Source organism: Fusarium mangiferae (assembly GCF_900044065.1).
Source record: "Fusarium mangiferae strain MRC7560 genome assembly, contig: FMAN_scaffold006, whole genome shotgun sequence".
NCBI classification, from domain to species: Eukaryota; Fungi; Ascomycota; class Sordariomycetes; order Hypocreales; family Nectriaceae; genus Fusarium; species Fusarium mangiferae.
This window is the reverse complement of record NW_024573926.1, coordinates 23,306-39,250: the sequence shown is the minus strand read 5'-3', so window position 1 is coordinate 39,250 and position 15,945 is coordinate 23,306. Positions and strand designations below refer to the sequence as shown.

Below are 15,945 nucleotides of genomic sequence, written 5' to 3'. Positions count from 1 at the left end.
TTATGATCAATCAAGTTACCCAATATGGATCAATGGATTTTGTAATCCATAATGCCCATGAGAATTGTCCCTTGGCAGGAAATTCATCGTCGCTTGAATTTACATACAAGACTATGCTCTTGTTGAACCAAGAGCTTAGGCAGGTCTATTGTTGGTGTTCAAGTGAACTTTGTCGTCACGATAACAATACCAAGTTCACATAAACCGAGTCGTGACGCAATCTATTCTGAGCGGCTGCCCGCTCCACTGCTCATTTGACGCCGAAACTCGGGCATCCTGTGAGACATCACGCCGTTTGAATAAAAGCACCACTATCCCACGCACATGCGCCATATCCTGGTGCAGGTTTGGCATAAGACCAACGAGGTTGTCTTGCTCCCCACGCCAGCCACGGCCAGAGGTCCACCATAGATGTGCCCAAAACGGCAATCCAGGTATCTCGGCTCACACCATTGCACTTCAACCCTGACTGCAACACATCATTCATCATGGGTCGCGGTTTTAATCTGCCTGGGGGCATGTCTTGCCAGCCCACCCTTTCAAATAATAGCTGTCTACTGCCCACCCACCGACAACACTCATAGCCGGGTCTTACTTGTCCCTGTCATCTTCATGAGCCGCTGAGTAATTACTCGACGCTGACAGGCTGGAATACAACTGCTTCCACACGCCCCCCTTGAACCAGGTGAACCACTTTGTACGACCATCCACGCCTCGAGCTTGCCTTTGACGAATCATTGCGCCGCCGATTCTAATACGGCATGCGTCCGTTTGCTTTGCCGTCGTTCCAATTCGCAGCTCCCGTGTTTTGGACCCCGGCTGGCGTGTACATCCTCCGAGACTTGGTTCCGCATGGTCGTGAAGCGATCAAAGCAGCCTGATGTTAGTCCACACAGTTTTAGCTAATAGCATGTTGGCCTGTAATTAATGCCCCAGGATGAGGCTTTTGGCGGACCAGTGCGTTCCCTAAAAGGGCCATATCTTCTACTCCGAGTGCACACCTTCAACGTCACCGATATTGTCGTCGGCTCTGATTGTTACCGGCGCCGTTTGCCCATCGAGACTACCCTCCTCATTATCACTATCTATTACCCTGATTGCTCGGCATCGCCGTTGTTCTGACTAACACACTCTCAGACCACCAAACCACCAGAGGTGTAACTGGAGCACTATGGACTTGACAGGACTGTCTATCCTTAATGCCCGGCCTTCCAGGCTGCCTGGACCAAACCTCCTACACCATCTGGTGAAGGGATCGGGCCAACACGTAGCCCTGGATTATATGAGCAACGGTCGGCAATCTACATTGACCTACAACGAGCTTCATGAAGCCGCAGCGTCTATTGCGACTCGCATAACAACAGCATCAGGCAATGTCACTGGACAGTTTGTTGTTCCTGTGCTCATCCACCAATCCCCTCTTCTATACATTTCACTCTTGGCGATCTTAAAGTCCGGAGGGGCTTTCTGTCCTCTCAATATTGATGCGCCGCCTGAACGCGTAAAATTCATTCTTGACGATGTCGCAGCAACAGTGGTTTTGACCACGAAAGAACTGGCATCTGAAATACCCTACGATACCGGTGCAACTATAATCATCGTTGATGAGAATGAAGAATCTCAAGGCCCTTCTCGATCTCCAAGAGTCGAGCTCAAACATAGAGTCCCCCAGCCAGATGATCTAGCCTATGTCATGTATACATCAGGATCAACAGGAACTCCCAAAGGCGTGGGAATTTCGCACGATGCTGCAACGCAAGCTCTTATTGCCCACGATAGACACGTTCCACCATTCTCCCGCTTTCTGCAGTTTGCAGCGCCGACATTTGATGTCTCGGTCTTTGAAATATTCTTCCCATTCTTTCGAGGTGCTACTCTGGTGAGTATTCGGCGGGCTGAGATGTTAGACGACCTTTCTGGCATGCTACGCGCTATGAGAGTGGATGCATGTGAACTCACACCAACAGTTGCTGGAAGCCTGTTGCGCCGAAGAGAAAATGCGCCAGACCTCAAGTTGCTTTTGACAATTGGAGAAATGCTCAACGCCCCAGTAGTTGAGGAATTCGGAGGAGACAATGAAAGGCCGAGCATACTCTGGGCAATGTATGGTCCAACTGAAGCCACAATCCACTGGTAAGATTCCTGACTATTTCTTAGTAAACATCTAACTCTAACAAAATGTTAGTACTCTTCAAACTGCATTCTCGTCTGATTCCTCCACGGGCAATATTGGCGTACCCCTTGATACAGTATCGTGCTTCATTATCGAGATTCCAGAGTCAGATAGCCACGAGTTTGAAATTAAAATCCTTCCTCAAGGAGAAGTTGGAGAGTTAGCTGTGGGTGGCTACCAGTTAGCTGCTGGCTACATCAATAGACCGGAGCAAACAAATTCAGTCTTCCTTGATTCACCGTTTGGGCGCATCTATCGTACGGGGGACAAAGCGCGTTTACTTCCAAATGGAAAACTTGAATGCTTCGGTCGATTATCAGACGGTCAAGTGAAGCTCAGGGGACAACGTTTGGAGTTGGGGGAAGTAGAGCAGGCCGTGCTTCGAACCTCAGGATGTCACAGCACTGTGGCAGCGATAGTACAATCTATCCTGATAGTGTTCTGTGCCGTCGACGAAGGAGTGACAGAATTTGCTATTTTGAAGCATTGCAAAGACTGGCTACCGCAGTACATGGTTCCTGGAGAAGTTGTCTTGATGACAGAATTTCCAAGATTACCCAGTGGCAAGGTTGATCGGAAGAGGCTTAAAGCAGAGTACGAACAACGCAAAGCTGACATGTCAGAGAGCATCTTGGACTCCGCGCCGGTCGACACAATGGAATCAGAGCTTCTGGCAGTTGTGTCTCAGAGTTTGAATTTCAAAGTCGATAAGTCGACGTCTCTCGCCTTGGTTGGAATGGATTCCCTCAAAGCAATCAAGTTAGCCTCTGCTCTTCGGGCTTCTGGGTTTGGGATAGACTCAATTGCTCTTATCACAATGAAAACTACGTCTGAAATTATTTCTGCTATCCGAAGGCAGCCGCAACGCGATATAGACAATCCCCAACAACCGTCAACAGATCTTTCATTGGACTTTGAGGATATTGTACGACAAGACGCCAACTTGGCTCAAATTCGTGGCTCAGTCGAGGACGTCATACCATGCACGCCTCTTCAAGCAGCTATGCTGGCCGAGACTGCACGGAACCCAACAACTTATTGCAACGAGCTTGAGCTTAGTATTCCGCTAGGTTATGGCATCGATCGTATATCGGAGACCTTCAGAGAACTTTCACAGCAGAATGCAATTCTGCGTGCGGGGTTTGCAGCTGCAAAGGGCAACTTCGTTATGATTTTCCAGCGGGAACTCCGCCCCGAACAGATCTGCGTTGTCGACCAGCTTCAGAAACAACTGTGCCTCTCCTCAACACAAGACTTCATATCTCCCTTGATACTCCAGATCCAGCGAAGTCCAGTAGAGGGTAGGGTCCATGTTCTCTTGCAACTGCATCATTCTCTATATGATGGATGGTCCATGGATATTCTTCTTGCTGATTGGTCCAAACTACTCCTGCGACAACAAGTATCTCAGCGTCCTTCATTCAAGGAAGTTGTCAGAATTTATCATGACATGCAAACAGGCGATGCCACCCGAGTATTCTGGACGGAACATCTCGCAGGATGGAAACGATCGCCATTGCCCAAGCTACACAGTAAGGTGATGTGCTCAAACCGAAGCCTATCAATCAGGAGGCGATTATCCCTGTCTCGAAGTAGGGTTGACAAAGGAATGCAGAGGCTTGGCTGCAGCCCTCAAGTGATATTCCAGGCCTCACTAGCTCTGCTGTGGTCAGGGATCACAGGAATACGTGATATCACGATTGGCTCAGTAACTTCTGGGAGGACGATTCCTTTAGCAGGCATTGAGCAAGTGATTGGGCCATGCATTGCCTCCCTTCCTGTTCGAGTCGATCTAGACAACGTATCAGTATGTCTCGACCTGCTCAATAGCATCCACTCAAGTAACAGAGGAATTATGCAACATTGTACACTTTCATTGTCAGAGCTCAAAAAGCTGGTCGCGTTACAGCCCGGCGAAACACTCTACGATGTGCTTTTCGTGTACCAGCAATCTCTCGCCAGCTCGGAGCGGACGCAGAACGTTGTGAGAGAGACGAGTCATCTGGACCGACTAGAGACACCGATTGTGTTTGAAGTTGAGCCAAGAGAAGATGGATTTGAGCTCCAAGTTACATATCAAGAGGACTTCGTGCCACCAGAGACGGCAGAACATATGGTGAATCAGCTTGAGTTATTGATTATCTCCATGCTGGAGAATCCTACCACCAAGGTCAAAACGACACTGAAGGATATTAGCTGCAGCCCGTCCATTCACAACATCCGGCCTGCCATGCCGCAGAAAACCCCCGACTTAGCGCGACTTTTTGAAGAAGTTGTGCTTCAAAGTCCGGATTCGGATGCTCTATTCTTTGCTCACTCTTTAGACGGTGGCCACCAGACGAAATGGACATTCCAAGAGCTCAACGCAGTGGCAAATCGCATCGCGAGACATCTACATCGCAGCGGTGTCAGGGTTGGCGAAGTAGTGGCTATTGTGATGGAAAAGTCACCAACGTTGTACGCATCGATCCTGGGCATCATCAAGTGTGGTTGTGGATATCTCCCAATTCTTCCATCAACCCCTCGTGCTCGCATTAGTGAGATCCTACAGCAGGCCCATACTGAGCATTGCGTTGTCGATAACATGTCTCGTGACCAATGCCCATCTCTGTCCGAGCTTTCTACGATAACTGTTGATATCAACTCGCTCCATGACATATCCACGGACAATCTGGACGTTGGAGTTGACGGGACTCGACTAGCGTACGTGATTTACACGTCGGGCACGACAGGAGTCCCAAAGGGTGTTGCAATTCAGCAACATAGTATTGCTGCAAACATTGAGCATCTTGAGGCACTGTATCCCAAGTGTCTCAATTCACAGGGTCGTCTTCTGCAAGCATGTTCTCAAGCATTCGACGTGTCAGTATTCGAGATATTCTATACATGGTGCGCAGGGATGTGTTTATGTTCAGGGACAAATGACACAATCTTGGAAGACGTCGAGCGCTCAATACGCGAACTTGGTATCACCCACCTCAGCATGACACCAACAGTCGCCAACATTATTAACCCTACCAATGTCCCCAACGTGGAGTTTCTTGTGACTGCTGGAGAACCCATGACACAGTCTGTCCATGAGAGATGGCAACGCCAGTTGTGGCAGGGATACGGACCATCGGAAACCACAAATATCTGCACAGTGAAGAAAATGACAGCAGATGACCATATTGAGCACTTAGGGCACGTGTTTCCTAATACCTCTGTTGTGGTACTCTCCCCAGAAAGTTCTGACGTAGTGCCCCTTAATTGGGTCGGCGAGTTCTGTTTTGGAGGTGCCCAGGTCGCCCAGGGTTACCTCAACATGCCAGAGCTCACATCCCAAAAGTTCATTCAACATCGCGAGTACGGAAGACTTTATAGATCTGGAGATATGGGTCGCATGCTTCCTGACGGTTCCCTGCTGATACTTGGTCGCATCGATGATCAGGTAAAACTAAGAGGCCAGCGAATTGAAGTTGGTGAGATCAACAGCACGGTAACCTCGAGCGGTCTGGCATCCTCAGCTGCTACAGTATTGGTGCAGCGCGTAGAGACTTCCCCCCAGCAACTATCTCTCTTCTTCGTTCCGAATCATGAACCTTCTAGCTTTCATGTGTTGGAAATCAACAGCGAAACCCATCAGTCCCTGCTCGCACGCCTGAAATCGCGATTGCCAGGCTACATGGTCCCCACTTACCTCATCCCAATCTCATCAATACCAATGACTTCGAGTGGAAAGATAGATAAGCGCCGACTTCATGACTGCTTTCATAGCTTGGGTATGGACTACCTCGAAGAAGCCTCTAGAATGTCCCTGGACACGCAAGACGAGGGTGATTGGAGCGAGTCAGATTTGAAAATCGCAGATACCCTTGCCGAGTCTGCGAATGTATCCAGGAATGACTTCGGCAGATGGACACCCTTTGCTCTTCTCGGAATAGACTCTATATCTGCCATCGACCTAGCACGCAATCTCAGCTCAAAACTTGGTTCTCGAGTTGCCGTGTCTGAGATTCTTCGCAACCCGACAGTTGCACAGTTGGCGAGATATCTGGATGGAAAGACATCACAACAAGAGGAAACCCCAGTCGATAGTCTTGAAAGCCTTTTTCCCGCCACCTTCGTTGACTCAATGAAAAAAGAGTTTGCCAAAGAGGCAAAGGCTATTAGGGAGATCTTGCCATGTACTCCCCTACAGGAGGCGATGCTTTCTCGCGGCCAAAGGGGTTACTATAACAAGGTGCTCCTACGCCTGACAACTAGCTCTGGAGCCATGAGGTCATACTGGAAAGCCATGTCGTATAGGCATGATATTCTTCGGACCTGCTTTGCGACGACGACAGATTCCCGACGTGCCATTGCTCAGATAGTACTTGAGAGCTGGGAAATACCGTGGAAGACGTTCGAAGTGAGTGAATTGTCCTTTGATGGGGCGATTGAACAACATCTCAAGTCTCTCCCTGATCCAGTCGATTCCAGGACACCACCGATATCTCTAGCGCTACTGAGATACCGTGGATCTGAGTTTCTGTCATTTATCTGCCATCACGCACTCTACGACGGTGTGGCGATGGAACGACTTCTCAAGGAGGTAGAAGCATTGGCTGTTGGCGAGGAACTACCGCCGACAGTTCTCTACAGTCAATTTCTGAGACTGTCCACTCGCTTGCCCGATGATGCAGAACAATTTTGGCAACGGCACTTTGAGAACTACAAACCATCAGCAATCTTTCCCCAGACAACCACGAGTGAAGTTGACCAAAGCACCTGTACCACATCTATGGATATCCCTCTCAGCGATTTGCAGTTGCGTATTCGGGATCTCGGGTCAACCCTCCTTTCGATTTGCCAGGCAAGCTGGGCCACTGTCCTTGCAGCCGCATACAGACGTACAGACGTGTGTTTTGGAAATGTTGTAAGCGGCCGTACTCTTGACATCGATGGCCTTGAAAGACTCGTTGCGCCCTGTTTCAATACGATCCCTGTGCGTGTTGACTTTCCAGAAGCATCAAGTAATCTTGATCTGGTCAAGCACCTTCAGAAGATGAACACAGAGCTTATTGCGTACCAATTTACTCCCCTGAGGCTTATCCAGCGTAGCATCAATCGCACTGGGAAGCATATATTTGACACGCTCCTACTGCTGCAAAAGCCATTACAGGACATTGACAAGAACGTCTGGACACTCGAAGGAGATTCTGGAGATATGGATATCCCACTGGTGTGCGAAATCGTCCCTTGCCCCGGGCTGAACTCACTAGTTGTCAATCTTCACAGGGACATGAGTATTGTCACTGAGGAAGTTGCCACGGCTATGGCTGATATGTTCAAACTTACATTGCGAGCGATTCTGACAGCTCCTCATGCAAGTCTATTGAATAAAGAGGATCTTCCCGATACCCTCAGGACAATAATAGACCAACTCCTACCTCGAACCGAAAAGGACAACACAGCAGTAACACTTTCGAACAAAAAAGAAGAATGGAGCGAGCTTGAGTTACAAGTTAGACATGTACTGGCCACCCTTTCAGGGGTGAGCGAGCAGTATATACAACGCCGCACAACCATTTTTCAGTTGGGCCTCGACAGCATCAACGCTGTGCAGGTAGCTTCTGTTCTCCGCCAGCGCGGTTTCGTTGTATCGGCCTCTGATGTGATTGAATGCCCAAGTTGCTCTAAGATAGCCGCAAAGCTATTAGAAAATTCCTCGAGAGCAGATGCTGGGTATGCATTGAAGTACGATCTTGACGGATTTTCGCGACAAGTCCTCACGGAGGTTGTTCATCAACTACCCAAATCAGTCAAAGTCGAGACAGTCCTACCATGCACACCTGTCCAGTCTGCCATGCTATCATCCTTCATTCAGTCTGGAGGTGACAACTACCTCAACGCAGTGAGGTATGTGGTGACGGAAGATGTCCGAGTAGCGAGCCTCGAAAGGGCTTGGCAGCTGCTTCAACAACGACATCCTATGCTGAGAACTGGCTTTGTCCCCGTGCAACATGCAGAATCCTCTTTTGCTATGGTGAGGTATGAAGCAGGATCAATAGAGACGAATATGAACCGCCTGCAATTGGCTGGAGACGAAGAGGCCGACCTCATCCAGATGAAGGCTGATGCCAGCAAATCGATGCTTTCTTCGCTGCACCACCCCCCTTGGAGTCTAATTCTGGCTCAAACATCGCAAACTAATACCATGAGCCTCATCATTCATCACGCTCTCTACGACGCTCCCGCACTTCACCTGATGCTTGATGAACTTTCACAGCTAGTCAGGGGCAATCAGCTACCCCGTCCTACGACAATCGAACCTGCAGTATCAGCCATTCTGGGAATGGCATTGAATGACAAATCCACAGAGAAGGAATTCTGGGAGGCTAAAGCCAGCAAAATTGTTGTTAACAAGTTTCCAATAATGACACCTTTACGAGTTGAAGAACGACAAGTGCTGGTTGACTCGATGGTTGGATCACTGTCATCCACAAAACTCAGGGCAGCGACTCGAGCCTCAAATGTCACAATCCAAGCGGCTATCCAAGCCGCTTGGACACGAGTACTGGCATCCTATTTGGGAGAGGACTCAGTTGTCTTTGGTGTCGCGCTGTCTGGAAGAACCATTGATGAGACCAAGGATGTCGCGTTCCCATGCCTCAACACATTGCCTGTTGTGGCAAGAAATGTTCCATCCAATGCTGACCTGGTCAGCTACATGATGAGCTATAATCAGCACCTTCACAAATACCAATTCTCGCCGCTCAGTCAAGTGCAGAAATGGCTAGGTCACCCCGCAGGCCCCATATTCGACACTCTCATTGCGTACCAGAAGATGCCAGATCATAGCACTTCGTTTGTACCGTGGAAACTGGACAATGAAGAAGCCAAAGTCGAGTATCCAGTCTCATTGGAGATTGAACCCACAGACGATGACCAAATTCGCTTAAGAATAACATACTACAGCGACATCCTTCCCCGTGAACAAGCACAGCTGTTGATGAAGCAGTTCGACGCTTCACTAACCCATTTCGCCTGCAATGCTGCTGGTTTTGAGGACGAAGTGATGAGAAATTCTGTATCCCTGTATTCGATACTTCCTGCATCAACCCCAGTACTTGACACCCCTGTTCAGCTGTTGCACCAGTTTGTCGAGAAGGGAGCAGTTTCTCATCCGGAAAAAATTGCTCTCGAGTTTGTATCTGAGTTCGAGGGAGATGCATGTGTCAAGCAACAATGGAACTATCGTCAGCTTGATCAGATGGGTGACAAAGTTGCCAACATGCTCCAAAATACTGTCTCTCCGGGCGGCATTGTTGCTGTACACTTTGACAAATGTCCTGAGGCATATTTCTCAATCCTGGGCATTCTAAAAGCTGGATGCTCATTTGTCGCACTGGATCCGTCTGCACCAAGGGCGAGAAAGGAGTTTATCATCAAAGATTCTAAAGCACCTTGCTTGCTCACAAGGTGCTCGAAGGATCTTGATTTCGAAGCAAAAACCACAGTCATGGAAATAGGAACTCAGGGTTTGAACGACGTGAGCGAGGAGCATATCGTTTTACACCCCAATATCTCCCCGTCAGATACCTGTTATTGCCTCTATACATCTGGGACAACAGGAACGCCAAAGGGCTGTGAGATCACTCACGAGAATGCTGTTCAGGCAATGATGGCGTTCCAGCAACTCTTCAAGGGCCACTGGGATGAGGACTCACGTTGGCTTCAGTTCGCTGCTCTCCACTTTGACGTTTCTGTCCTCGAGCAGTATTGGAGCTGGTCTGTGGGAATGGCCGTCGTTGCTGCACCCAAAGACCTCATACTGGATGACTTGACAGCAGCCATCAATAGGCTTGGCATTACACACATTGACCTAACTCCAAGTCTTGCGCGACTCACACATCCTGATGAAGTTCCCAGTCTCTGCCGTGGTGTGTTCATTACAGGCGGCGAACAGCTCAAACAGGAGATTCTTGATGTTTGGGGACCGCGAGCCGTCATTTACAACGCATACGGCCCTACCGAGGCCACTATCGGTGTCACTATGTTCCAGCGTGTGCCCAAAAATGGCCGCCCTAGCAACATCGGAAAGCAGTTCCCCAATGTCGGTTCATTTGTGTTCAGACAGAACACTAATACGCCAGTCTTCCGCGGTGGCGTTGGAGAGCTTTGCGTGTCAGGGAAATTAGTGGGCAAGGGTTATCTCAACAGACCTGAACTTACAGCAGAGCGGTTCCCAACACTTGAAGAATTCAACGAGAGAGTATACAGGACAGGTGATCTTGTCCGCGTGCTCCATGATGGGTATTTTGACTTTCTCGGTCGGGCTGACGACCAAGTTAAGCTTCGCGGCCAGCGACTTGAAATTGCCGAGATCAATCACATCATCCGTACTGACGTTATCGACATTCACGACGCCGCAACTATTGTGACTCGCCATGGAAGTAGTGGAAAGGACGTTCTGGTAACATTCATCGTTGACCAGAAGTCTAAAAAAGCCCCCCTTGAGATTCTGATGGATCAGGAGGGCCTGGCTGCGCAAGCAAAAGAAGCCTGCCGTGCCAAACTTCCAGGGTACATGGTACCAACATATATCCTGTCACTTCCATACATCCCCCTTTCATCAAACAACAAGGCAGAAATCAAGGATCTGAAAAGACTTTTCAGCGAACTTGCACCAGAGAAGCTCTTGGAGCTTTCTCATGCCACAACAGCACCTGTTTCACAGGGGGCCCGGAAGATAGTTGTTCAATTACTTGAAAGTATTGCGCAGTTCAGCAACATGGACAAGCATGATCTGTCGTCATCGACAAGCATCTTTGACGTTGGCGTGGACTCAATCACGGCCCTCAGACTTTCCTCCCTCCTCAAATCCCGAGGCCTCAAAGCAGCATCCCCTGCTTTGCTGCTTAAAAACCCCATCATTGGCGATCTTGCCAACTCTTTGGCCAAGAAAGCCTCAAATCGACAAGAGAAACTTGTGCAAGAGGTTAAGCAGTCTATCCAGGCATATGGCCATCGGCACCGTGGCATGGTCTGCCGCCTTCTTGATATCGAGCCAGCTGAAGTCGAATATGTTGCCCCGTGCTCGCCATTACAAGAAGGTATCATATCTCGGTCATTGACCAGCAGCGAGCCCGGCGCTTACTTTAATACTTTTGAGTTGAAGCTCCATGAGTCTACATCCATAAGCAAGTTGAAGAAGGCATGGGACGATTTGGTACTAACAGAGAGCATTCTGAGAACTGTCTTTGTACCTACCCCGAATGGCTTCTTGCAAGCTGCCGTGCGAAACTCTACCTTGGTCTGGGAAACCTACACTGTACAATCGGATGATCCAATTCCTGCATATCTTGCAGAGCGGAAGAAGTATTGGATCCAGCAGAACGAGTCCTGCATCACACAGCCTTTGCTACTCATCTATGTCGAGACACCGACATCTAGGCTGCTTACGGTTCATATTTTTCATGCACTTTATGATGGTAACAGTTTTGATCTCATGATGAAGCGGGTCGCAGCGAATTATTCAGGTGTTGACGCACCTGATGCTCCTCCATTTCTTGAAACTCTTAGTTATGGTCCTCTGGCAAAATATGATAATTGCAGAGGTTTCTGGGAGAAACAACTAGAAGGCTGGACTCCTGTTTCAATCCAGGCACATGGGAATGACGAACCGGATGCTGTAGCCGTCGCTGAGCGGGAAATGTCGACTGCAAGTCTCGAGGCGATTCGTTCTTCTCAGAATGTCACGCTCCAGGCTGTTGTGATGGCGTTGTGGACCTCTGTTCTGCAAAACTTCACCCAGCAGCAGCCTACTTTTGGTATCGTTGTATCTGGGCGAGCCATCGACCTCCCTGGGATCGAGAACACCATCGGCCCTCTTTTCAACACCGTGCCTTTCTATTGTCGAGCAATCCATCACGAAAGCTGGCAGTCCCTTGTCCGGCGCTGCCATGACTTCAATGCATCGGTTCTCGATTTCCAACATGTTCCTTTGAAGGATATCCAGAAGTGGTGCTCGAAGGGCAAGGCCTTGTTTGACAGCCTCTTCACCTTCCAGATCGAGGAAGCCACCGTTGCCAACGAGAGCAGCCTCCCCTTTGATGTCGTGGACAGTCCAGCAACGCCTGACTACCCTCTTGCACTTGAAGCCGTCCACGGTCATTCGGGCAATATTCGACTTACTCTTGTCGCACAAGGACACATAGCGTCTTCACAAGTGCTGAATAGAATACTTGATGACATTGAGGGCTTTGCAAGCCTGGCTGCAAGCTCACCAGACAGCGAGGTGCCCGTCCCAGAAATCGAGCAAAGCTGCAACCCTGACACCAACAATGAACGCATCCCAACCCACGAACCAGGCAAGTTTGAATGGAGTCAAGAAGCTCAAATTGTTCGAAATGAAGTTGCTTTCTTGGCCGATACTGCCCCATCTGACCTCGATGAAAATGTGTCGATCTTAGAACTCGGTCTCGACAGCATTGATGTAATCAAGCTTTCTACCACACTTAGGAGGAAGGGAATCCATCTGTCCCCTTCGCATATCATGCGCCACAAGACGATTGCCAATATACTGGCTGAGTCAAGCGATGTTTCTCTCAAATCGTCAACTGCTACAGATGATGCTTCGCTGCTGCAGGTCAATGCTATGTTGCGCGAATATCTTGAGAATGCCGGTACGGACCTGAGCCGCGTCGAATCTGTTCTTCCACCCACCCATCTTCAAGAGTCAATGGTGGCTGGGATGATCCAATCTGATTTTGAATCCTACTTCAATCATGACATCCTCCAAGTGTCCGACCATGTTGACACTACGAGATTGATCGACGCTTGGAAGGAATTGATTCAGCGTACACCCATCCTGCGGACAGGGTTTGTACAAGTAGCTCAGCAGGACCTGGATATGACGTATTGCCAGGTCATTGCAGAATATTTTGACGTCGACATTGAAGTTACGACAGTTCAAAGTTTGGACGAGCTGCGTCAACTCACCGCAGCAGCAACTGCAAAAGCGAGGGAAGGAGCAGGATTAAGGCATCTGGTTCAGCTGAGACTGGCGAGTATGGGCTCTCATCGATACATGGTCCTTTCCATGGCACACGCTCTTTACGATGGATGGTCCCTGAGTTTGCTCTTCCAGGATCTCCAGGCGCTATTGGAAGGAAGGCTGGTTACCCGTTCTCCAGTAGAGCCATTCCTTATAAAGGTACTGGGGTCCACGAACCAGAAATCGAAGGACTTTTGGACACAGTATCTGGAAGATGCTTCGCCATCGATCATCCCCACGAGTGAAGCGTGGCCCAGGCCAACTGAGAACACCTTGCGGAGGTTGGAGTCCATTTCGAAGATTGGCCTTCCCGAAATCGAAACCGCCTGCAAAAGGCTTTCTGTAAGTTTACAGGCACTCTGCCAAGCTTGTTGGGCTATCACACTAGCACGCCAAACCAAGAAGCTCGATGTCCTCTTTGGCACAGTCTTATCGGGTCGGGATTTTGATGGGGCAGACAATCTCGTGTTCCCAACGATGAACACAATTGCCCTGCGATGCATTTTGCACGGCTCAGTGTTGGAGTTTCTACGGTATCTTGAGGAGAACATGATCGATATCAGAGACTCCCAGCAATATCCACTGCGAAAAGCCCAATCAGCCACAAAGCTCAGCGGACAAGATTTGTTCAACACCTTGTTCATCCTTCAAAAGTCTCCGGTAGCTGGATCATCAGATCGCCCCCTGTTAACATCCATTGAAGCGTCTTCGGCCACCGAGTATCCCCTTTGCGTGGAAGCTGAAGCCACGTCTGACACCCTCTTATGGCGACTCGCTCTTCAGCCCCAGTATGTCTGGGACGGAGGACCTGAAAGTATTTTGGAGACTTTAGAAACTGTCATGAGTTTCTTGATACAGCCAGGCTACCCAGAGATTCTATCTTTCGAGGAGCATGGCGTGTCCATCTGCGGTATGGCTCCTGTCATACTGGGCGATGGAAGCGGTTCCGTGCCCGTTGATTCTACAGATCCAACGTCAGAAGAGGATCGGGAGTGGTCCCAAAATGAAGCCGAAATCCGAAACATTCTTCACCAGGTCTCCTGTGTTCCCGTTGCCTCAATCAGGATATCCGACAACCTCTACCACCTTGGCCTCGATTCGATTAGTGCCATCAGAGTGTCGTCCCTCCTGCATAAGATTGGAATAAACCTCCGCCCTCAAGATCTTGTTAAATCCTCCAACATTGCAGAAATGGCTCAACGCGCCACCCAAGCCCAAGCTATGCCATCGGAGACTCTGGAATTGACCGAAGAATGGGCCCCACCTGACGACATCAATCTTGAAGTTCTACTACGCGCTCATGGAATAGCAAAAGAAGATGCTGAAGTACTTCCTGCGTTACCAATGCAAGTCTACATGCTCGGTGCATGGCAGAGGGCAGAGGGCTCTGTATTCTTCCCCGAGTTTCCATGTCGAATCAAGACTTCAGTTGATCTTAACGGCATTCAAACTGCATGGGATAAACTTGTGTCTGAGGTACCCCTTTTACGCACATGTTTCATTCCAACGCGGTCTCCGACCATCCCGGTTTTGCAGGTTGTGCTCAAATCCCACAAGCTCTCCTTAACTCAGGACCCCCCTAAAGAGCTGTCAATTCAGGCTGCCCAACCACTTGTTAGAGCGCGCGTCACGCTCCAGGAAGACAGCATCTGGTCGTTCAGACTTCAGATTCACCACGCTCTGTACGATGGAGTCAGCCTTCCAGCCCTATTGCGACGATTATCTCAACTACTGCATGGCTCTGTCGCTGTCGAGAACAATGGGCTTACTCGGTGGAAGGACTTTGCAGTCCATCAGGCTAGCGAAGCAGCCCAGAAAGATAGACGAGCTTTCTGGAAGGCGTACTTACACGGCACCTCTTCCAGTTCGATTGCTTCTGAATTGCAAGCAGACGTAAAGAACCGGATTTCTTATTTAAACGAATCAGCGATACCAGATGTCAGTCAAATACAGGCTCTTTCTACTCAGTCTGGCATTTCACTCCAGTCTTGGTTCCTTGCAGCTTATGCCAAAGTCCTCGCCACGCAAAATAACACACCGGACAATGGGTCAGTGGTGTTTGGCATGTATCTTGCCAATCGAGCTGCTGCCAGCGATAGGCTCCCTCAGGTCTACCCGACCTTGAACCTTGTTCCTTTGAGGGTTGACTCGCCCATAGAACTTCCTTTGTCATCTGTTGCAAAGAATATCCAGAGAGACATTCACCAGATTACATCTGATGGACGATCAGACGTCGGTCTCTGGGAGATTGATCAATGGACTGGTGTACAAGTAAAATCATTTGTTAACTTCCTGAGCCTCTCCGACGATACAGGTTCCGTAGAGAACTCGGTCACAGTTTTGTCACAAGAGGTGACTGACAACTCGTACCACCATCACGTACCGGCTCAATTTCAGGCGGCTCGTCAGGAAAGCTTTCGGGTGAATGGCATTCCGGTAAGTTACTGGCCGTGAAGCTAAGAATGGCTACTAACCCTATTTTCACAGGTGGCTGTTGATGTTGAGGCTTCCGTCGATAAAGGACGTCTTGCCATTGGTATTTTCGGCTCACAGCAGCAGATCTCTCGAGAAGCGGCTGTGCTTGTGGCTTCCAGTATCGCGGACACTTTGAGACATGCCACCAAATGATCATGGTAGTTGAAATAAAGGATATCTTTCCTGTTTAGACTGGCGTTTCTGGATCTAGAGCTACACATCACATTTTGGGCACAAGATATGTATGTCTTCGTTTATGCAAATAAAGAACAAAAGT

At 49.2% G+C, this 15,945-nt stretch overlaps 1 protein-coding gene across 1 annotated transcript; it reads left to right on the top strand.

The window, feature by feature from the left end:
- Window positions 1-1,171: 1,171 nt before the first annotated feature.
- FMAN_02774 (non-ribosomal peptide synthetase) lies at window positions 1,172-15,821 on the top strand (the record flags this gene model as incomplete). The annotated part of the gene is made up of 3 exons (XM_041831506.1): window positions 1,172-2,133; window positions 2,186-15,629; window positions 15,681-15,821. 3 exons carry the CDS (start codon window positions 1,172-1,174, stop codon window positions 15,819-15,821), a joined length of 14,547 nt encoding a protein of 4,848 aa, XP_041682063.1.
- Between the last annotated feature and the right edge of the window lie 124 nt (window positions 15,822-15,945).